At 44.3% G+C, this 23,759-nt stretch overlaps 1 protein-coding gene across 18 annotated transcripts in view; it reads right to left on the reverse strand.

The window, feature by feature from the left end:
- Window positions 1-23,759, reverse strand: part of Fgfr2 (fibroblast growth factor receptor 2) — a 105,140-nt gene that overhangs the window by 8,054 nt on the left and 73,327 nt on the right. For 12 of the 18 annotated variants that reach the window (XM_076911481.1, XM_076911543.1, XM_076911526.1 and 9 more), the window contains 6 exons: window positions 16,325-16,475; window positions 12,943-13,064; window positions 10,666-10,776; window positions 8,514-8,704; window positions 2,432-2,554; window positions 1,263-1,333 (listed from right to left, as the gene is read on the reverse strand). In XM_076911481.1, the coding sequence (XP_076767596.1) occupies window positions 1,263-1,333; window positions 2,432-2,554; window positions 8,514-8,704; window positions 10,666-10,776; window positions 12,943-13,064; window positions 16,325-16,475 (769 nt within the window). Of the gene's footprint in view, window positions 1-1,262; window positions 1,334-2,431; window positions 2,555-8,513; window positions 8,705-10,665; window positions 10,777-12,942; window positions 13,065-16,324; window positions 16,477-23,759 lie in introns of all 18 variants that reach the window. The other 6 variants (XM_034496259.2, XM_034496300.2, XM_034496267.2 and 3 more) reach the window with 1 other exon arrangement.

Below are 23,759 nucleotides of genomic sequence, written 5' to 3' on the forward strand. Positions count from 1 at the left end.
GGAGGAATTTCATGTCCCAAGAGAAGAGCATCAAACAACAGAGAGTGAGAAGACCTCTCAGGGTACCCTCTGTACTTGATTTTCCAGAGAACTACATCTGGATATCCCCTACCAAGTTTGATGCACTCAAGTCTATGATATAATCAAGCAGAGAATCAGAGGTTATTTGTGTCCTGCAGTTCTGGGAATTCATGCACACTGACTCTGTAAGGTCAGCTTCGACACTGACTGTCCCTGGTTTTCTATCAAGCAAGGGCAACAATATAGACAAAAACAGCCCAGAGCTCAGAGTATTCACATACAAGTAAGAACTGTGACTTCTTCTTCCTAGAAAGGCTGATGGGACCAAGCATACTGATGTAGATGTAACAACTGCATCAGAAATCTTAAAAAAAAAAAAAAAAAAAAAAAAACCTAAAAAGCCAACCAACCAACCAAACAAACAAACAAATAAAACCCCAGCCCATCCAAATTAAAAATAAACAAAGAACAACAACAAAACCCCTGTTGTCTTTTGGAATAATTATAGACCCACAGGAACTGGCAAAAGGAAGCATCTTTTACTCAGTCTCTCCCAGTAACATCTTTCAGCTAAATTCCCCAATCCATAATATTAGTTGGAGCTTGGCTATAACAGTAGTTTACATGAGTCATCAGAGAAATATTATGTAATTTCTACTGCATTTCTAGAATGTTATCAGAGGCTAAGACAAGACTTAACATATTATTGTAACCACAGCTAGCAGATGTGGTGGTCATCCCAACTGATCATGCCTCATCCAGCATCACCCTCTCAGGACAAGACTGGGCCAAAGAAGAATTACATACTCCTAAACTGGAAGAACTCCAGTCTTTTCTTTATTCTAATCTTTATAAAGATAGGTTCACACTACATATTCCTAGCTAGCCTTGAACTTACTACATGTGGTCTAGGTTCGTCTTGAACTTATGATCCTCCTGAGTGCTAGGGTGTATATATGTACTTCCAGGACCAGCTAAGAGTGTTTCCTTAAGGGGTGAAGAACAGACCACCCACTGGACAAATGAGACAGAGTGGTGAGTGAGCACCTGCCTTCTGTGATAGCTGAAGGTGCTTCCACTCTGGCAGCAGGAGGCTGGTGTCTCCACCTTCCAAAGGTAGGCAGACATTGGGCACTCATGCCATCTGAGATCCCCGACTCCCGTGCCTCCTATGAACATGTGGGACCTGTGATATTTCTGCAACTCAACCCAGGTATAAGTCAAGGACAGAAGTTACTTACACGTCGCTCTGATGAGTGTAAACTCTATCAAAAAGGGCTTCAGGAGCCATCCACTTGACTGGAAGTCGCCCCTGTAAGAAAATGGAAAAGCCTGTAGGTTTTATAAGAGCACTGCTGTAGACCCAACAGAACCATGCCCTAGGTAATTGTACTGACTCATTTTTGTTGCCCACATAGGCCCACTACTTACAACTAGCCCAGGGTAGGCCCAAACTCCTGGCCGTCCTCTTGCCACAGCTTTTGAGCTCCCATACCTGGCTGCCTAATCTTGCCAAAAAAATTAAAATAAAGGACTCAAGAACCACATTGATTGGCTAAGTCCTATGGGGCCTTCCTGCATTGTGTGGAAAGAGACGCTGAGTCCTAGGAGACAAGTTTGTGCATTTGCTGGAATACAGAGGAAATGACTGTGTTGACATGCACAGTGGTGCCCCTCTTTGCTTGTCTATTAAAAAACAAAAACAAACAAAAACAAAAAGCTAAGGTCCCAGATCAAGTCCCAGGACTTCTTGGCTGGTTCCAAGAACCAGGTCTGGAAAGTAGACTTTGGTTCCTGTCTCTTTCTCATTTCTCTACTCCAGCCTGACTTGAATTTGGGCTGTAAACCTGAGCACCCACACGGCACCCAGTGGTAGGCATCCCTGGTTCCCTTGCACACCACTCCTGGGAATCCACCTTACACTCTGAGTGAACACATGCCTTTCTAATGGGTTTTTATCAATCTACCACTGGGGCAGGAATAAACTCCAACTAGCTCTGTACATAATGGCTAAGTTGCATAGATTTGGTTCTTTGAATCAAGTGTCAAAGTGACATTTCTTTATACGTTCGTTATCATTTACCTAGCTAGCGCATAAATATACCTCAGTCAGCCCCTAGGCAAAAATGAACCCAGCAAACGGCCAAGTTCTAGTGATTGTTATAAACGTTGAGCCATCTCGCCATACCCTGACTATGAAGGCTCTTAAGAGAGCCACACAAAGCTCTGGAGGCTTTTGATTGTTAGTCTGTATAAAACAGCACTCCGTAGAGCCTAAATTTGCTATCAAGTTAAAGCAAAGCAACAGAATGAAATGCAGAGGGGAGAATCGCCTCAGTTCTCCCACCAATAAACCTGCATCATTCTGTAACCTCAGCCACCCCGCTCCCCATCTCCATCACACACTCACATTTGTGGTCTTTTTATAATAGTCTATGTTGTTGATATCCCTGGCCAGGCCAAAGTCTGCTATCTTCATCACGTTGTTTTCTGTTACCAACACGTTTCTGGCTGCCAAATCTCGATGGATACACTGCAATCGAGGAAGAAGAGAGAGAGAGAGAGATAATCCCAACGTGTTTTGAGAACCAAAAGAAAAACACTCTTAGAAAAATGCAAGACAGAAAATAAAACCCAAGTCAAAAACTGGGTGCAGACTACTGCAAGAGCCATACTGGGCTGTAAACTCAACCAGCTGACTAGCATCGACAAGAGGCTCACACATGACGCAGGAATCATTCATTGTAATTTAAATACACAAAGGCCCTGGTCATCTCAGAAAGTGACAGTTGATTATATAACCACATTCTCTTTTATCTTCAAGTGTCTTACAACACTGCTCTGTGTCCTGCAGCTTCACACAAACTTGACATTGGATACCATTTGAAAATCTTTGAGCTCAACACTTGCTCTCTCTACCCAGGAAAGCCTGACTTTCAGATGACCAAGTTAAACTCCAAGAGTCTTCATTTCTCAGCCACTTCTTTAACAATGTGACCTCATGTCCTACAAACAGTCTCAGCAAGGTCTAATTCTACCATTTCTGCCTTTCTTTTCCCTAAGTGGTGTCTAGCCTGGCCTCTAGGCTGTACGAGAACCCTCCTCACTGTGAGGCCCAACTGATCTCTTCCGATGCCTCCACATTTGCCCTCTCTGCAGATTTGGACACTGCAGAGGTCTGTTTCTGGTAATGGTCCCTTCGTAGCAGCCTCCCCCAATCTTCCTCTTTTCACTATCTTGCAGACTTGGGCTGATTCTTCTCTTCCCATGTCTCTCAAAAGCAAGAGAAACTGTGACATGCTGTTCGAGTGTTTCTTCTATCCTGTAGCATCAATTCTTAGATGCAGAAAGCAGCTGCCAACCGCTACCTCCATCCTGGCCTCTGCTGAGACTCTTATTGTGAAGTAACTCTAGGACATTTCCACAGACAGTAATGTCCACAGACATCTCAAAGCCAACGCTTCTTCTCCTCTGATTCCTATCTGTTTGATCCTTAATCAGAAAGGGTCATACTCTATATTATAGCCAACCATTCCAAGTCCTAGATGGCTCCAATGTCTGTCCTCTGCTACTAGTCACTTAAGCCAGACTATAGTCACTGTCCTTCCCCTACCTCTGTGGACTGCTACCATGACTGCTCAGAGGCTTTCTTGATACCCCTTTTCCACCTCTTACATGATGTGCTTCAGACACAGCCCAGCATGTCCTCTCCTGGCTCCCTGCCCAGCCAGTGTTCATGTGTCCACATACTTAGCTGGAGTTCGTTATAACACCCAGCCTGTGCAGGGGTGAAACTGTGTCTGCACATACATCAGGAGCTGGTACTGCTATGTTTGCTATGATACATCTGATGGGAGGATGCTCTGTGCCAACAGGAATCACGGTCTCAGGAAGGTCTGGTCATTACTGTTTCCAAAGGCCATGCTTTCCTTCCCTATTATTGTGTCTCGGGTGCACTGTAGCAGTCTGTGATTTCATTAAGGTTCCTGGTAAATAGAACCCCTCATCACCCACCTCCATTTTTAGAAGAGCATCGCCCTCAACTGCCTTTATATAGGTTACAAACCAAGGTTAACTGTCGCATAAAGCAGAGAGACTTCCTCTACTGGATGACTGAACTGGGAATGCCTTCTTGTAAGCTCTCCATGAAATGACCAAGTAAAAATGGAACAAGCCTAACTAACTGTGTTTGAAACATGAATAAGGAATTATTTTAACTCTGCCCTCATCCACACCCAAGCATCCCCTATGTTCCCTTGCATATGTGGGTGGGCCAAAACTCAGAGACAAGGAAGCAGGCAAACCACCCAAGTCTTCGTTCGCTGGCCAGACTAGGAGCCGGAAATCTGAGCGCTCCCGGGGCTGCCTGCAGCTCTGCCTGGGCTGGAGTGCAACACCAGTTTGGAGGCCTCTTCAAATTCAACTTCCAAGGCCCTGGCCAAGTTCTCCTGGTGGTGTGTTCCCGCTGACATGTGCTCTCTGTGTTTGGCAGTCTGAGTGGTCAGAAGAATCTAGCTTCCCCTGCAGGGGGCTCCGACCACACGTAGAGGCTCAGCTGGGACAGAGAGGCTGCCATAAGCTACTGCTACCACCTTGCTCACTCTCTATCCCAGGATGCTGGAAAGTACCAAGAGCTAAACAGAACCACACTGTGTCTGGCCAATGCAGGCTCTCAAAAGGTGGCTGTCAATCAATGGTCACCGCATTATTTGTAAAGACACTTCTACTCTCCACTGTTTCTGCAACCCCCAAATGTACTCATTCCCTCTTTGCAAAGTTCACGTGACAGCCCTCGCTCCACCTTACCTACTAGCTTCAACTCAAAATGTCTCAAGTCTATAACACTGGGGTGGGTCAGAACCACAACCAGAGTTGTGGACCAGCATTCTCCATCCCTGGCTCTGAGGAGGGACACACAGCTGATCTCAATTGGAAACCCTTTTAGTGGCACCCAAGACTGACACCCTGGCCTCTCTGCCTCCTTCATCTCAGCTTCTCCCCAGTTCACATCATCTGGAAGTTACGCCCTCTTCTTTGGCCTCATAATGATGTGTAGCGCTTCAGGGCTGAGCTTTACCCTCTGGCTTGCTGGCTGACAGCTTCTCTTAACTGGCTCTCAGAGATATTTAATGTGAGCTCAACATTTTCTACAGAAATGACTCCCTGCCCAGCTTCCTGGCTCCCAGGTCATCCTCCCGTTGGGAAGCTACACCATCATTCAGTTTCTCAAGTCAGACATCAGGAGCTGTCTTTGTCTTTGATCATCCTGCTTCCCCTAATCAAACTACCACCATGACAGCAGAACGTGCCCAAATTCCAACTACCAACTTCTTTGAGTACCTTGGGACCTGATACAGTTTGGTCCAAAGAGGATCTTCAGTGGTCACAATGTACCACACAAGGGCAAACTATAACGCACGCACGACCCTAACACTCACTCTTGATAGCTCTACACAGCTCCAAGGCCAAGCCCAGGGTCCCGGACTTGCACTGTAAGAACCTGGATGAGTGGTTTTATCATAATGTTTCCGATTGTTTACTCACTTATTCTTTAAATTCCACAATTACTGACATTTTTTTTCCCTACTGTTACTCATGACTCCTGTTTTGAGAAATCAAGAATGACACCTCACTGGACAGCCTGGCCCAGAGAACAAGTATCTGGAGAATCTGGAGGACCGAGAAAATTAAAAGCCAGTTCTACCACTTCTCCATCAACAGCAAGCCCCGCTGCATACAAACACTGCCCTATTTTCTACCAAGAAGGACGGACGTCCAATAGCAACCAAACTGAGGGTAGCTAACAGGCTGCCTACAGCTGACTGCCCGGCCCAGGGTTCCATGTAAAATAGTTTAAACATGTCAAAAGGAAATCATGTCATGGCTATCCACATCTGCCAGATTTGTTTATGATGCTCGTTCATTCCCTATGTCCAGCGCACAGACACCAAAACCAAATAACATATACACACACATGCATGTACACATCCAAACACATATACATACATGCACATATACATTCACATAGAATGCACACGTGTACATGTACACATGGGTGCAGGCACATGGGCACACACACATAGACCACACACACGACCTGCTTGTTTTTATTGACGACCACTTTAGAAGTGAGCTGCAAGCATCTCAGTTTCTTCACACCTTAGTTCCTCAACATTTCCTAACCCCAAAATCCAAAACATTTGCAGTGTTGACGAGATCCCATGAGTGGAAAATTCTAGATCATAGAACTTTGTTTTATGCACAAAGTCATTCAGAATACTATGTGAGGGTACTTTCTGGCTATGTGGATATAGTTCATAGAAAACAGTTGATTTTAACAGACTTGGCTTTCGTTTAGATCATGTCTTCTTATGTACAGGCAAACATTACAAAATCTTACCTTGAAACTCTAACTCTGGTACTTTTAAGAATTTGGGGTAAGAGATTCCCCAACCACGCATCCCCACCTAACACAATGACACAGTCATCCCATCCAAGTTCCCGTCTTAACACAATATCATGATCATTCCTGCCCAACTCCAACATGAACACAGCAATGGCACTTAAGATACAGTCTGTTCTCAGTTTCTAGCTGTTTATAGTAAAATCCAACCATCACCTTCTAATCCAAAGAGCTATCTAGGACTGTCAGTCTTCTGCATCTGGTTGTTTTGTCTCTTTAGCCTCCTTCAGTCTGTCTCTGCTTCTCCATGTGTGTGTGTGTTCTCTCTCTCTCCCTCTCTTTCTTTCTCTCTCTCTCTCTCTCTCTCTCTCTCTCTCTCTCTCTCTCTCTCTCTGTTGTGGTGTGTGTTTTTTCTCTCTCCCTTTCTTTCTCTCTCTCTGTGTTCTCTCTCTCTCTCTCTGTGTTCTCTCTCTCTCTCTCTCTCTCTCTCTCTCTCTCTCTGTGTGTGTGTGTATCTTTCATGCCATGCAAGCTGGCTGAAGACTTGATACTTAGCTGAAGATAGCCGTGAATTTCCATTCTCCTACCTCCACCTCCTGAGTGTTGGAGACACAGGTCTGTACCCCTGTGCTGGGAGATGGAGCCCAGGGTTTCATATGTGCTGGTAATGGTGTTCTATTGACAACCCCAACTCTTCCTAGCATTTTTCAGCTGACATGATACAGATATGCTGAGGTGATATCTTGTCAAATGTCCCACATTCTAGATCTGTCTGTTTCTTTTCTCTCCCTCTCCCACCCCCTGCCTTTTTTCTTTTTTTTTGGGGGGGGGGGGTTTCCAAGGCAGGATTTCTCTGTGTAGCTCTGGCTCTCCTGAAACTCACTCTGTAGAGCAGGCTGGCCTCAAACTATCTCTGCCTCTCAAGTGCTGGAATTAAAGGAGTGAACCACCAGTGCCCAGCAAATGTCTGTCTGTTTCTCATTGCTAAAGATTTTTCTCAGGGGCATTCTGCTCCCCACCATGTGCACATACCCACACACCGGACATATATCAAATCAGAACTCAAAACTCTTAAGACCTCCATATCAGGAGGTTTTATAGTGGCTTGAAAAAAAAAAAGAAAGAAAAGATAAAAGAAGGAAACCTTAGAAGCTGTAAGCTGTAAACTCTCAAGAAAATAGAAGAAAAAAATAAATAAAGCAAAGCACAACTCGGAGTACATAACTCTAAGCCCTGTTCTCGTGTGATGAAGAGAAGGGTTGAGAAGCTGTACGTGCCACCTGCACCATCTGACCAGGTCACCTCATTCACTCTTGACACTAATGAAGCCCCTGGGGGAATCCAGATTAATGACCCTTCAAGTAGCTCTAAGTAATGGAGGAGCACCCCTCCAGGGGATCTTTGTCTTTGGCAACCTGAGGAGTTAGAGACAGGGAACTGCAGCAAACTGCCTCCAGGTAGGAGCCAAGCATCTCTAGAGGAAGAGGAAGAGCACCCTGCCTCTAAGTGTGGGAGTGAGGAAGGGTATCTTAAGTCCTCTGAAATACCCATGAAAAGTCTGGGCACCTGCCTTGAAGCTTCCAGAATAGCTGGAATGCATAGAGTTCCATTGTGAGTGGCTTGCTTGGAATGCCAACTATTTACCTCAGGGGACCTGGCCAACTTCTGACCACAGAGTCACCGAAGGAGACAAAATAAACAGATATCCCAGACTCTTGATGTCAAAAATACTCCTGTGCTCAATTTCCACTCTCAGATCATTTAATTCCACATCGAGCTCACCAGTCTAAATTTAACACCTAAGTCTGTGCCCCAAGCTCACTCAAACAAAGCCAGATCATCCCAGGAGCATCCCACCTGCCCTGTCTCAAAGCAGGGTCCGTTCTCCTGCAGTTATGAGTGTGTGAGGCTGCTCTGGTCTTTCTAGAGCCCATTAAACCGGAATATGAATAACACCACAAATATTTTCCAGGTTGTACAAGACGCTCGAGGACTAGATCAAACGAATGAGCACGTCTGAACCACCCAGCTTCCTCAAAGACACTTAACTGGCATTTGTATCGAATCAAGTAGAATGGGAAGGACTCACTTTTTGAGAAGCTAAGTACTCCATGCCTCTAGCCAGCTGGTAGGTGCAGGACACCAAGTCCTTGAAGGTCATTTGCTCCTCGGGAACTCGGTTAATGTCATAAGAGTACTCCATGCCAGGTGGCCTCCGGGCTCGCAGGTATTCCCGGAGGTTGCCTTTCGATGCGTATTCAACTATGACGTAGAGAGGGCCTGTAGCAGGGGGGAGAAGCTCCTTAAAGCAGGGAAGGTGGGAACTGTTCTGGGGTTAAGTCAGCAAAGGTTTTAGTCATTACAACCTAGTGTAGATTTGAGCTGAGGATTAAACCCAGAACCTTGGACACAACACTTAGCAAGCACCAGATAAGTCCGTCATAGCTCAGAGATAGACCCGACCTTTTTTTTTGTTTAAGTTTCATCACTCAGAAAAGCATGGATAAAAAGAGAACACCTCCATTTCTAATCTTTCCAAAATGATTATCAACCTAATAACTTCCAAAGGTTTAAAGAAATAAAAGACATAGCTGTAACAACTTCCCTACAGATGCCCCTCTATCCTCTAGAGCAGTGGTTTTCAACCTTCCAAATGCTGTGGCCCTTTAATGCAGTTCTTCATGTTGTGGTGACCCCATCCGTAAAATTATTTTCTTATTACTTCATAACTGCAATTTTGCTACTGCTATCAATCGTAATGTAAACATCTGTGTTTTCTGATGCTCTTAGGGGACCCCCTTTAGGGGTGGAATGACTTAGGTTGAGAAACATTGCTGTCTTCCTGGAAAAGCAATGTCCATCAGAAGCATGGGCATTCCAGGGCCCTTGAGCTACTCTGTGTGTGAGTGTGAATGTGTGTGTGTGTGTGTGTGTGTGTGTGTGTGTGTGTGTGTACATACATGCATGTGCATACACATGCATTGTAAGGATAAGTAAATATTAAATTTATAGGATGAAATAAAAGAATTTAAGTGGCTTCAAATAGCCAGAGCATGGTGTAGACCCAAGGGCTGGAGAAAATTGTCCCCAGGCCACATCCTGCCCAATACCAGTCCGGGTCATTACATTTTATTGTCACACAGTCATGCTCATTCATTTATCATATGTGCTGTTTGTCCAATACAACGGCAGTGACATGTATCTGTAACAGAGACCACAGGTCCACAAAAGTCTAAAATATTTACAACTGCCCTTTGGAGAAGAAGGTTCCAGTCCCTGCACACCTAAAAGAGAAGCTGCGCCAGCATCTTTCAAATCTACTAATCACTGTCAAGTTGATTGCTAAAATACCAGTAGTCACTCCTGAGAGCAGCCAGGGAATCATTCCCCTAGGGTTCGGGGCTGGGGATGGAGGGGAGACTGCTCTTTGCTTCCACTCTCTCTGTGAAGCTATTCTGCTCAGCCATCTGCTGCCTAAAGCAAGACAGGATTCCTCAGTCCCCATTTTGAAAGAGGAACTTCTCAACCAAGGTATACTGCTCTTATTTTAAGGAATCTCTCTTAGTCCTTCACACAACAAATGTATCAGCAGAAATTCTTGTCCAAAAAAAAAGCCCCCACTTCCAACTTTCCATGCCCCTGAGGGGCAGACACAGACCTGCTGTGCACACCCATGGCTGGTAACATCTTCCTAAGGATAGAGCAAATGTGACTTTTAAAAATTGTCTATATGTGTGGATATTTGTATTTGTGTATTCAGATACACATGCAGGTATGTTTACTTGTATATGGCAGCCAGAAGACAGTCTTGTTTTTTCAGACAGGATCTTTCACTGACCAGGAACTCACTGAGAAGGCTAAGTTGGTGGGCCAGTAAGTCCTTCCTCTGTCTCCTCAGTGCTAGGATCATAAGAGCTCAATTTTAAATATAGATTCTAAAAATCCACCTCAGGTCCTCATGCTGCAAGGCCAGCCCTCTATTGATTGAGCTGTCTTCCAGCCTCTACTTTTTGTGTACTCTTAAGACAGTCTTCCTAGGTACTCCAGGCTGGTGTCAAACTTTTGATCCTCCTGTCTCAGCATCTTGAGTGCCTGAGATAAGTGTGTACAATATGTCTGATGGGAAAAATACACTCTTGAGATGCTCTAAAAGCTGAAACCCAACAGCCCACTTGTTTCTAGCTGAAGCCTGGCAGCCAGCAGCGTAGTGTGGACAGAAAACACATCCTTCTCATACTCACCATCCTGGGTGCAGGCCCCCAGGAGGTTGATGATGTTCTTATGTTTACCAATCATCTTCATCATCTCCATCTCTGACACCAGATCAGACAGGTCCTTCTCTGTGGCATCATCTATGAGCACAAATTAGGTGAATCGTAAATCTGCTGGTTTCTCCCAACTCCCAAGTTATCACTCTTGGCCATCAAACTCTTAGACTATCGAGGAGTTTAATTTTAGAAGCAGAAACACTTCCCCATCTAATCAGTGAAGAGATAAAAGCTGAAGCAGGGGGAGTGCTGTGCTCAATTTCAAAGAGATCACCAGAGGCCATAGTCATAGTCAAGAGTTGAGACCAAATCTAGGCCCCCAACACTAAGGCCAAGTCTTTCAAAGTAAAGTACTTGATCAAGAATTACCACCCTCTGATATATATAAGGTACCTTCTAGAAAACACGTCAAACTTCCTGATGCCCCCAAACAACTCTGAGAATGATGGAGAGGAAGCCATAGGAGGGACAATGGGAACCACCAGAAAATTTGTCTGCACAGAGCAAAAATTCCAAACAGAGCCTTTAGCTTATTCAAAGTTAGGCCCAGGCCCATAAGTGCATCTATAAATGCGTGTGCATACAGAAACAGTCTGAGTGAACAACAACAAAAAAAGCCCTTTCAAAAGCTCCAAATACCACCTTACCAGAGATATAAGTCACACCTCACACACATGACACACGTATGGCAGAGGCCCAACACAACATGGGCTCACAGAAAGTTTCAAATAAGAGGTAAGAGCATTTCTAGTGTGCTGTGCCCTCCTTCCAGTTAATTCTGCTGTCACTTGAATTCTTGTAATGCTAGGATGCAAACCCAGTATCTTGTGCACGACACGCATTCTACCACTGAGCTAATTCAATACAAAAATAATTTAAAAATAAATCTGAGCTAAAAAAGAAAAAGGATTGAATGTGTTTTTAAAAATGAAATCTACCCTGACCTATACAGAGAAGAGAGAAGGGACATGGGAAGAGAGGCCTACGGATGGACACATGGCTCAGCATGCTGTTTTCTCTAACCTCAGCCTTACTCTGGTTATCACAAAGGATGTTGAAAAGGCTTTGGGACCAATATCCTCTGACCATGATGAAAAGGATGGTGAGCAATCTTGCTTAAAGGGCCAACCCCTAAACCTCTCTTTTGTAATATCCCTAGGGATCTCAAAACCAGAGGTTCTGTGGAAAGCAGTATGACACCTGATTCTTCCCAGCCCACAGCTTCCAGTAGGTATGTTGCCCAGATACTTGCTATCTCCTCCCTGGTAACAGTCTCCAAAGAAAGGAGCATCCAAGATTTCACTGGGAGTCTTGGGGCAATAACTAAAATGACAAAATGAACTATGTCCCAACCCTTTCTTGTCTACATGTTCTCAGCAGGGAGGGATGTGGTAAGTGTCCTGTCAAAGAAAGAAAAGGTCTGACTCCTAAGTATAGGCCACATCCCACATGCCCCGGACAGATCTCTCTGTCCACAAGCCAGAAAAACATTGAGTACAGAATCTTCCTTTCTGAGATCCCTACAACAGGATTTATAACGTGGTCTTTCCCTTTAATTCTTCCTATAAAAGAATATCATGCAAGGATAAGTTAATAGTTGAAAGTAATTTAAGCTCCTTGGGCTTGGCCATCAAGCTGTGTTAGAAAGGTTGTATATAAATTTTCAGTCCCTTCCACTCCCTACACACACACACACACACACACACACACACACACACACACACACAATGGGCATTTACATCGTGAGTTATTGTTTACATGTCCCTGAGATTCTGCATCAGTCCCAATTCTGTTTGCTCCTTTTTGGCTTCTAAGTGTCTCTCTGAATCCATATTTTGACAGAATGTGGCATTCTGTTTTCAGGGCCTCTGGTTCCCACTCTAATACCTACGTCTCCTTACTTGTATGTTAAAAGTCTGGGTCCCAAACTTACCATCTCAATCCCCACCTAAACCCCCTAAACTTTTTAAACCCATAAACACACACAAAAAAGAAGAGAATCAGGACTTCTTCTAAGGAGTTAGAGAACAGCTCAAACTAGCAAGCTACAACTTGCTCCTAAACTGGCTTTTCTTTTTAAGTACACACAGCTCAAGGTAAATCCTGTCTCAGATGCTCATTTATCCTGAAAACCCCCTCAACCTCCAGGTCAAGTATGTGCTCTCTGACCCCCGTCACTGCAGAGTTCACGTGTCACAAAAGGAACGCTCCCGATAAGACCCTCTCCTCCGCGCCTACCCGCCCACTCACCTTTCAACATCTTCACTGCCACGGTGACCGCCTCCTTGGGTTTGTCTTTATCGATTCCCACTGCTTCAGCCATGACGACTTGCCCGAAGCAACCTTCCCCCAGGGGTTTGCCCAGCGTCAGCCTAAATGTGTAAATAGGGGATTAGCACACCGCTTGTCTGGCTGAGGGGCACAGGGAGGGAAATTCCAGAACTAAATATAAAAATCTTCCAAAGGCATGCATATGGAACCAATGAGGCTCCGACGCACACGCGGGGTATTTTCTTAGTGATGTTTTTCCAGAACGTCAATTACTGTTGGAGGGACTATTAAATTTCACATTTGTACTCTCGATTTATTTTCTTTTTCTTTATGGAAGGTGTCCTTGCTATCGAGGCGGTCAGGCTCCCTGCATGCCAACCATGAGGAGCTTTTGGTCTTGAGCCAATTAAATATTTATAATTTAAAACGTCGCAGAGGAGAGAGAGAGAGAGAGAGAGAGAGAGAGAGAGAGAGAGAGAGAAAAAAAAAGCAAAAGGCTGTTCTTATTTTCTGTCCCCGTAAAGTGGCAGCTTTCAAATCACTATTATTCAATACCGGTGGATTTTATGGTTACACTGACTGCCAAATTACAAGGTAGGTATCTTCAGCACATTGCAAAGAATTTGTAGTTTCTCATTGAAATAACTTCTAGGAAACAGGCACAATATCTTTTTGACATAAGTTTAAATAAAAATCCTTATCACTACTCAAAGTAAACAAGGAAGAACATAAAAAGAAAACAGCACAAATTACATTTTTAAGCATAAAAGTTTTATACACGTCAGACATTAGCCTGACATCATTTTAAGGTGTTCTGGAAGCCAAATGAACAGGGAGGTCTTTGGAATACTTAGGAGTGTGTTTTTTTTATTTTCATGTATATATTTTTTTTTTATGATTTACTTTTCCCCAGCTCTGCAGTTACAGGAGGCTGTGAGCCACCCATCATGGGTGCTGGGAACTGAACTCTGGTCCTTCACAAGAGCAGTGTCTGCTCTAAACCACAGAGGCACCTCTCCAGCCTGAGTATGCTTTTTTTTTTTTTTTTTTTTAAAAAAAAAAAAAAACATAAGCCCAGTACAGCCAAGTATTGAGTTTTCCTCAGTAAACAGCATTTACACTAAGCACACAACGTGTTTAAAAGCTCAAAAAAAGAAAAGAAAATGAAGGTCCATCCATACTCGCTCTGCTGAAGGCACCCCCCCCCCCCCCCCCCGCTTTTCAGTCAAGAACTAAAATTAAATTGAACATCTTGGCAGAAAACAAACATTTGCGTTGGAAAATGGCTAATTTATGTCCTATTGCCCCGTTACCACAACCATAACAAACCTCTCTTTGTGTAACTTCTGCCTCCAACCTAATAAACCGTTTCTAAATAGCCTTCATTCATTGGAAATGTGCTCCACCTACATTTGTGCTAAACACTGCTTGGAAATGCATAGCGCTCAGATTTTCCACACTTGGGTACCCCCGGGTGGGAGCTGCTGGGCAACACAGACTCACACTGTTGACTGTGGTGTCACAGGTGGCCCAAAGCACAGGCTCAACCTGAAAGCTGCAAGCTTTTAGCATATGAGCACAGCTCCCCAGTCCAGCCGTGTATACATAGGAGTGTGCACACAAGCCCAACTATTTATACAATCACACCCAGCTAGGAGGCTGGCAAGGCTCAAGAGAAACATACCTTCCTTTCTCAAAACTCTGTAGGTAAAGAAACCATTCTTTGTGTTTTCTTTGGTACCTCACCTAAAAAACGTCCACTAAATATTCCCTGAATGAATGAAGGAATGAATGAATGCTCTTTTCACTGCAGTACATAAATAAACTGGAAATTCTTTCCACTGACATAAGACGACTACACAGAGCGTTCCTCGGCCCTGGATTAGGATATATGTAAAGATCTCTAAGTTGGGAACCAAAATACCTGCAATTGTGTGGAACAAAGATTCAAGGGAGGCTTCCTTCTCCGTTCAACTAGAACTGGCCATATCCAGTCTTGGGAAAGCTTGTCTTTGTGTTTCTGAATCTCTGTACACATATACACACATACCTACCACGGTGTGTGTGTTAAACATACCACTAACATAATCTTAGGAAGGCACTGCAAATGTCAAGATAGGCAGACTAGTTGTCTTCGAGCAAGCTGAGAGCTTATTCTTGTGTCTTTGATGCAGAAAGAGCCAATTTTTCCACCTTGTGTTACTCTCAAGCTGTTTAGGCTTTAATCCTACAAGAAGGAAGCTGCCAGCCTTCCAGGATCCTCGCTTCCCAGAGTTAAAGTTCGCCTTCTGCCTCAAGGGCAGAGGCTGGTAGCCCACCATCGGCACCAGCAGCTCTGTCAAACACACCGTCTTGCTGAAGTTTACAGTTCGAAGATCCCTGACTTCCAAGACACAGGTGGAAATGAGACTCCACAATCAAGATCTGTGCCCAGTCCCAGGAGGTGTAGACTGTGACCCTCATTTTATAGGCAAGAAGTTCAGAGAACTGAGTGAATCCCTCAGCCACTGGCTAGCAGAACTAGGGTCAAATCCATCCCAGCCATAGGCCAACATGAGTTATTCAGGCTGGGTCAAGAGAAAACAACTCCTGGCAAGACCCCGTCCAAGCCTACGTGGCAGCCTTGTGCCTCAATACATAACTAGACACTCCTCTATCAACCAATAACCAAAAGTATTATAGATCAAAAAAATTAGGTGTCAGGTACAAGATTTGAAACTTTTTAACCCAACATCACACTACTAACCATTAAACAAAAACAAAACCAAAATAGATCCTTAAGGCAATTTCTAGTCACCAGAAGTTGGAATGTTAGTTCTGTTTTAAAGACTGCATAACTGGGGGCTGGAGAGATGACTGGACAATTAATAGCACTGGCTGCTCTTCCAGAGGTCATGAGTTCAATTCCCAGCAACCACATGGTAGTTCACAACCATCTGTAATGGGATCTGATGTCCTCTTCTGGTATTCATGAAGAGAACTATAATGTACTCACATACATAAAATATTTTTTTTAAATTGTTTTTAAAAAAAAGACTGCACAACTCTACTTTTATTACATGACTGAGTTTGAACTGTCTAGAAACTTAAACGATGATAACCAGATATGACTAGTCAGGACCTACCTACCTTTCAGCTCTGGTTTGAAGGAGATATTAATAAAAAACAAACAAACAAAACAAAAAAAAACAAAGAAAAAAGTTTTTCCCAGGAGTTGGTTATTTTGATGCACAATCTCACTCCTGTTGACAACATCAGAGTAAGACCTTTGCAGCTAAAGGCCATAAAAGGAAAATGTCAATCCAATATTCCCACTCACATGTAAGCATTCACTGGGGCCATGCTCAGAAAGAGTACTCACTTATCTCTGGGAAATTCCCACTTTGGATCCTCTGGCAACTCATACTCAGAGACCCCTGCTAGCATTGGGGTGTCCGCTGTTGAGGACAGACGTGTCGTTATTCTCACCAGTGGAGTGTTGGAGTTCATGGAGGAGCTGGACTCGGCCGAAACCTGTATACAAAATGCAAAGAAGCAGATGTAATGTTGGCTCTACCTGAGGAGGCTAGAAGTGAGCTGGGACCCAGCCAGAGCATAAGTTCTTACAGAGAAAGGGGAAGGAACCAGGAAAAAACAAAAACAAAAACAAACCAAAACAAACAAACAAACAAACAAAAAACCCCAAAGCAAAACAAAAAAATAAAATAAAACAAACACCACAAAACAAACAACAACAACAAAAACAGGGGTCAAAATGAAAATTCACAGGATCCCAAGGTCGGGTTTCCAAATAAAAATGTTTCTAGAAGTTTAATGATAGTATTTCTTCTTCTCTTCTTAACTTTTTAAAAATTAGTTTTTATTTGTCTGTACATCAGTTTTTTGCCTGCATGTATGTCTGTGTGAGGATGTTGGCACCCTTGGAATTGGAGTTACAGACAGTTGCGAGCTATCATGTGGGTGCTGGGAACTGAACCCAGGTCCTCTGGAAAAGCCAATGCTCTTAGCTGCTGAACCATCTCTCCAGCCCCTTATCTTAATTGTTTTAAGACAGCCACGTACTGACTTCATTATAGTGGTTTTTTGTTTTGTTTTGTTTTTCCTTGTTCAGAACCCTGGATAACCAAGAGTCTCTTAGTCCTGCTCAGCCTACAGATCAATGCTGTGCTTCTGAGAGCTCCTGAGATTCACTAACTAGAAGGTTAGGCTCCATTGCAGGGTGCTGGACAAGCATATGCAAGAAAGACCCCACAATCAATTTCCAGCACCATAAAATAAAAACACACCGAAAATCAAGTCAACAGGGAGGGAGTCACAAACATTTAACAAATGAGTTTATCCATACTGACATTGCCTCCAAAGAAAGATCTCAAGGAAAGAGCTGTAGGGTATGCATAGTGTGGTGGTTTGAATGCTTGGCCCATAGGAAGTATCTCTATTAAGAGGTGTGGCCTTGTTAGAGAACATGTAGCCCTGTTGGAAAAGTTTGTCACTGTGGGGTGGGCTTTGAGGTTTCCTTTGCTCAAACTCCATCCAGTGTGGCACACAGTTCCCTTTTGCTGCTTGTGGATCAAGATGTAGAACTCTCAGCTCCTTCTCCAGCACCATGTCTGCTTGGAAGCTGCCATCCTTCCCACCATGATGATAACGAACAAAACCTCTGAAACTGTAAGCCAGCCCCAGTTAAATGTTTCCTTTATAAGAGTTGCTGTGGTCATGATATCTCTTTGCAGCAATAAAACCCTAACTAAGACACAGGGAAAGGGCATTCTGGTCACACAAAGGTCTTTCATTCAAGGAAATCCCGGGCACTGGGAGGTTATGCTCCATCTCTCCCCAGTCCTTCTGAAACTTGATGATGCCCAGACCATATAGTGAAAATGATCACTTTAGCTTCAGAAAGCAGAGCAGTGAATACATGACGCCAAGGGTTGAGGAAAAGATATTTTCACTCAGAACCACATAGGAAGGATCCTCTCTCACCCAGCAGCACACAGGGCTTCACTAGCTTTCCTCATTTACCTTGATGTGTGTCAGTCTATGTCAGACCCAATGTCTGTCTCTTAAACACACCGTCTCTCCTTTGCTGGTTTCTGAGAAATAAAATATACGCAGAGCCCACACAAAGGCTGTGCCTGGGTATGACTACACAATCTTGATGTGATTGTGGGCTGCTGGATACTGCTTTCACCTCAGACCACAACTAAGGCTTTGGTCCAGGACACACTGAGTGCGAGGTTAGACAAGAGCCACCCAGGGAGCATATCAGGCCACCCTCACTTCTAACACCGGAATGGGTGACAATCCCCCAACCCCCGCTGAGCATACAAACTCCTTCTCAATCCAGCAAAGATGAAGCCAAAGGAACTTTCACATGTGGAGCCTAGACGGTCATCAAAGGATCCCAAGGACCTATGTTCTTCCCAGGACTGTCCCACTGGCACGCCCTTCTGCTCTTTGGAAACCCAACTTCCCTTAATGGAATTGAGAAGTCTTTACAGTATTAAAGTCAGATGTGCAAGGTTATCTTTGCCTATCTATTGAGTTCAATCCCAGAGACTCTATCCACCCCCCTCCAAAAAAAAAAAAAAAACCCACAAAGAAATGTTTAAATCAATAAGTAAATTTTTATATGAAATCTTATTATCATTTAAAATACACATGACATTTCTGAACCTTCTAAGTATCTTTTGGGAAGGGGAAAGGTGATTTTCTTTTTAAATAAAAAAAAAAGTCTCTGTGTGCATGTGTCTGCGTGCATATCAGTGTGGAGGTCAGGGGACAACTTCTAGGGTCAGTTCTCTTTTTCTACCATGTAGGTTCTGGGGCTTGAACACAGACTATGGGGCTTGTCCTTAAGCACCTTTGCCCACTGAGCCACCTTTGCCCACTGAGCCACCTCACCAACCCCCAAGGAGAAGCTATATTTAAATTATGCTATGCAGACAGGACATTTACTCACTGTGTCACAACAAAAATTGATGCTTTTTTTCTTTTTAAATGAAGGAACCTGACGATTTTGTAGTAGAGAGACATACATTGAAGGATCCCAATCTCTAAGGCAAATGCAGAAGCATGCAGGGGAAGATGAGTGCCTCTGGAATCCACTCTCCTTGTTCCCTCCTTTGTGCTAGAATAGGCTCTCCACCCCAGCATAACAAAAGAGGACTCCCAAGCCTCTTCTACTGTCCGCAAGGTGTCCAGCTGAGCTGTGGTGAGCAGGCTGCAACAGAAACCAGGAGCTTCCCGACAACATCAAGAGCTCCACCTTCCACTGGCCACAAAAACATCATGTGCTTCATCTACAGATAAGGGACTCAGAAGATTCTGGAATGGGGCTGGTCCATAGTGCTTCCTTGGAACCACCCACCTGACTCATTCTGAAGCAGGGTCACAAGTTATGCTAGCAAAAGGCATATAACTTAAAACAAAAAAAGTAAGATCCTTCTGGAAATCCTTCCACACAAATAGGTGAAAATCATCACCTTGTAGAAATATAGTAAAAATTCACACCAGCGGATCAGAGGCAAGAAGCTACAGCTAAACTAGTAAAAGTCAGCCCAGTAATGAGACAACACAGACCCCAGAGAGCAAAGAGCCAGCAGAGGCGATGCACAGCCAGGATACTCTTTATAGGGCCATCATCTGCTTGGTTCAGCATCACTGGACCCTAAAGTCCGTTCCAAGTTTAATTGTCAGGACCTACTGTGTGCTAAGACCGGTGAGGAGGGGACACTAATTGGGAAATCTCCAAAGACCACAGGTCTGAATGATGTAAATGTTGCTGGAAGCTAGTGGCACATCGCAGCTTCTGTGGCTTGTCCCTGGGAGTCAGTGCTCACCCCATGGAGGCTTACAGGCTGGGTTGTGACCACAGGCATTTTCTGGAAGGATATCTAAGGGTTTAGCCATGGTTGTCTTGGGGAAGAGATCAAGAGTTGGGAAGCAAGGCAGGAAATGTTTTCTGGAAAGATATCTAAGGATTTAGTAGTGGTCACCTTTGGGGAGAGAGAGAGAGATCAAGAATAGGGAGCAAGTTAGGAAATAGGACTTATTCTAGAACCTTCTACACCACTTAGATTTTATTACCCTGGTCTAGTGTTTCTTTTGTGTTTTAGTACGCATTCTCTCTTTAGCCAAAATATCATTTGGAATAAAATAAATATGAACAATGGGAAAGGATGGCACAGGCTTGAAATAGGCAGACTTCAGCTTAGAAACTAGCAAGAACCCCGTTTGCATTTCTCTCCTGTCCCCCCCTCCCCCCCAGGCTGTTTTATGATGTTTCCACATCCTTCAACATGTGACCTGGTGAGCATCCAGGCCAAGATGCCCTGGGTCTGGCGGGCTACGTCCTGGTCAATGGCACCCTGAGGTCAAGGTCATATTCCTGGGTCTACGTCTCTGTTCTAAAGTACACCATCTGTGAGTCTCAGGCAGTCTCAATCATAGTTCATAGAGTTAGCAGGACAGAATGAAGATGACATTAAGTGCTTGCTGCATAGCTCACCAGACTGCTCTACTGGGTGGGTTTGTTCTGACATTAGATTGTATCCACCCTAATTGCATGTCTGATTTACAAGATAGGACCTTAAACTGCCAGCCAGGATGTCCAGGAGCTCCAGTAAACAAGATTTTTTTTTTTTTAATGTAGGAATTTAGGGAGAAGAAGGAAAGCTGTAGGGTAGCAAGTTCCTGCTGCTGAATATGACTTAGGGGTTACCTCAAATCAGAGAGATTTACCATCTAGTCTGACATTAACTGCTCTGTGGAGAACCTTTGACCCAAACAGAATGCACACCACAGGCCTGTGCAAGTTTACCATACACGTACCCACCCCTCAACAGAGCACCTCTACAAGGTTTTAATGTGAACATTTTCAAAATGGAAAACAGGAGAAGAAAAAAACCCCTAAACTAATATGAAAGAAAAAAAAAAAAAAAAAAAAACCTTGACAGTCTTTGCTGTAGCCACTGCTATTAAAATACAAAACTGCCTTTACTTGTGGGAATTTTGTTCAATATAAAGTGCAGATTCGGGTTCAATGTCAAGTCTGGAAAATACCTTTGTAAAAAACACCCAGAGAGAGAAAGGGTAAGAAAATACGCAAAGTATCTGAACACACAGAATCTGCTCCCCCTGTCTACAGAGGTACATCTTAATTTTACCTCCATGCCTTTTACTCTACTTTTAAAATCCCCTCTGGAGCTGTAAAGCATGACTGGCTTTCTCTTCACTCGCCTCTCCTCAGAAAGTCAACCTGTCTGGAGGGCTTGGCAAAATCCCCAGTAGGGGTTCCCCGAGGAACCCTGCCTTTCAGGGGCTCCTTCCCTCTGAATTGTGGCCCCACCGCCCACCTTGGATGGTTCCTCTAGCCATTGTATTACAGACTTTCTTTCTTCTTTCTTTTGTAGTTATGACTCCCCTCCTCAAATAATCTTAAAGCCTTATTCTAGAAACTTCAATTTTGGAGTTTCCCTTTCAACCCACTTAAAAATATCCCACTGTTAGAAGTCACTTATAAACAATAAATGCTAACGCTCTAGTAAACTGTTTCTCCACCCACCCGAATCTTGGCAGGCAGTTTTTAGAAAGCTACACAGTCTTCACAGTCTCCAATTCGGCAGCCTTACATGCCGGGATCTCTTTACCACGTGCCATAAATCAAGCTTTTAACTCAATGTGCTTTTCATGTATTTCCACGGAACATATGGGAGATTAACGAAGGAAGTGGGTTTTCTCCCCTTTTCTTTTTAAAGGGCCACCAAGTAATAACAATCTCTCTTTATGCTGGATTAAGTTGAGCATCCAGAAGGGACCTCACAGACGACAGAGCAGGCAGAAGTGAAGACACTATGGGGAGGAGTGAGTCAAGTTTGTCTTTATTCCTGAGAATTGACTACAGCCTCGGACCACAGCAGACTTGAGATACCCTCTGACTCCCAGGCAGCAGATGGAGTCTTCCACATCAGAACAGAAGGCCAGTGAATACATGCTTCTGTCTTAAATCTAGCCCCACACACCTCTACGACCAAGCAGAAAACCTGCACCACACCAAGCTTCAGAGGGCTTCTGGGGGTGAATTTTTTTCTCCTTCCATAACAAAATCTAGGTAATCACTCACAGTGTCCCTTAGACAGTCTTTACCTCCTCTAGAGACTCGAATGCCCAACACATTTATTATCGAAATAAAAGCACCTGGCTCAGGTGTTCCGATTCTACTTGCAGCTCATCAGCAAAAGTCTAGGGGTAGAGCTCAAAGAAACATGTCTTTCAGAGGCTGAGAAGAAAGACAGGCTAAGCTGGGGGACAAGGGAAGCTGTCCTCCCTACAAAAGTGAAGACTCTGCTTAGGTCATCCACAACTATCCAGTTGCCCAAATGTTTCCCAAAACCAGGACACTGCAACTCTAGCTTGACTACACCACTAAGGAGATTCCAGGTCATGGTCTTGGGCTGCTAAGTAGGAAGTGAGCCAGAAGTTACTTCCACTGAGTTTCATATACTCTAAGACCATGAATATATTGCCCTGAGAACAGTTCAGGAATTAAGTGTTCCTCCAGCCCACCCCTAATAAGCATGGGCCTCAAAGGCACTATGAAACTGCTCTCTGGTTTTCTCAGCTACCCATGTCAGCAGCTGAGGCTGGGAACAAACTCACTACAGTCCCAGGTGGACTGGGAGATGGGTAGGCTATGGATTCATCTGGACACAGGCAGCCAATAGACAGATGAATCTCCATCTTGCCCTATGCAAACTTCTGGCTCCAGAGAAGGGCTGACACAACCTGGGAAAGCTTGTCAACAAACACAGCACTCCTCAGAACAAGGCTTCCTCTGTGCCGCTCTATACCCAGGCCTCACCTCCCCAACAAGGGACTTGTGGAAAACACAGAAGGCAAACCCCTCCACTTGGACTCAGGAGTACACAATGACCACTTCCCAGTGACCACTGATGGTCCAGTTGGGTCACAAGGTGCCCTTCTCTAGGTTGGCTACTGCCATTTAACAGGAGGGACTAAGAAGTAGACACCGGTGAGCAAGCGCCTACAAAGTGTCCAGTCCTGGCCTTGGATGAGAGGGATGAATCTTCATTAATAGGGAGATCCCACAGGCTACCTACCAGCCTGTCCCACCAAAAAGTTGCTTATCTTTCTCCAAGCATCGATGTAGATACAATGTCTCCCAAAATTAATGTTTACTAGAAAGACTATAAAGAATTTATATGATACAGAAAACAAACAAACAAAAAAAAAAACCCGCCTTTTCACCTCAGAAAAATGAAGTGAAATACCTGTTTTAAACAAGTTCAGAGCAGAGAAGTAAACATCAAGGAGACAGAAGGATTAGGAAGATGGCTCAGTAGGTAAAACAGCCTGTCTTTCTTGACCTGAGAGCAATCTCCAGCAGCTACATAAAAAGAAGAAAAAGAAGAAGGAGAAGGAGGAAGAAGAGGAGGAGGAGGTGGAGGAGGAAGAAGAAGAGGAGGAGGAGGAGGAGGAGGAGGAGGAGGAGGAGGAGGAGGAGGAAGAGGAGGAGGAGGAGGAGGAGGAGGAGGAAAAGCAGCAGCAGCAGCAGCAGCAGCCAGGCTTGGTAGATGGCACTTGGAATCCTAACAGGGAGAAGGGGAGGAGAAGGTGGGGCCAATTGGGGTCCTGGGGCTCACAGGCCAGGCAGCTTAGCCTACTTGGCTAGTTCCAGGTGAGAAACTTAGCACACACACACAAAAAAAGAGTAAGGAGTGGACAGCACCTGAGGAATGACACCTGAGGTGATCATTTGGCCTCAGCACACATTC

Source organism: Arvicanthis niloticus, chromosome 1 (genome assembly GCF_011762505.2).
Source record: "Arvicanthis niloticus isolate mArvNil1 chromosome 1, mArvNil1.pat.X, whole genome shotgun sequence".
NCBI lineage: Eukaryota > Metazoa > Chordata > Mammalia > Rodentia > Muridae > Arvicanthis > Arvicanthis niloticus.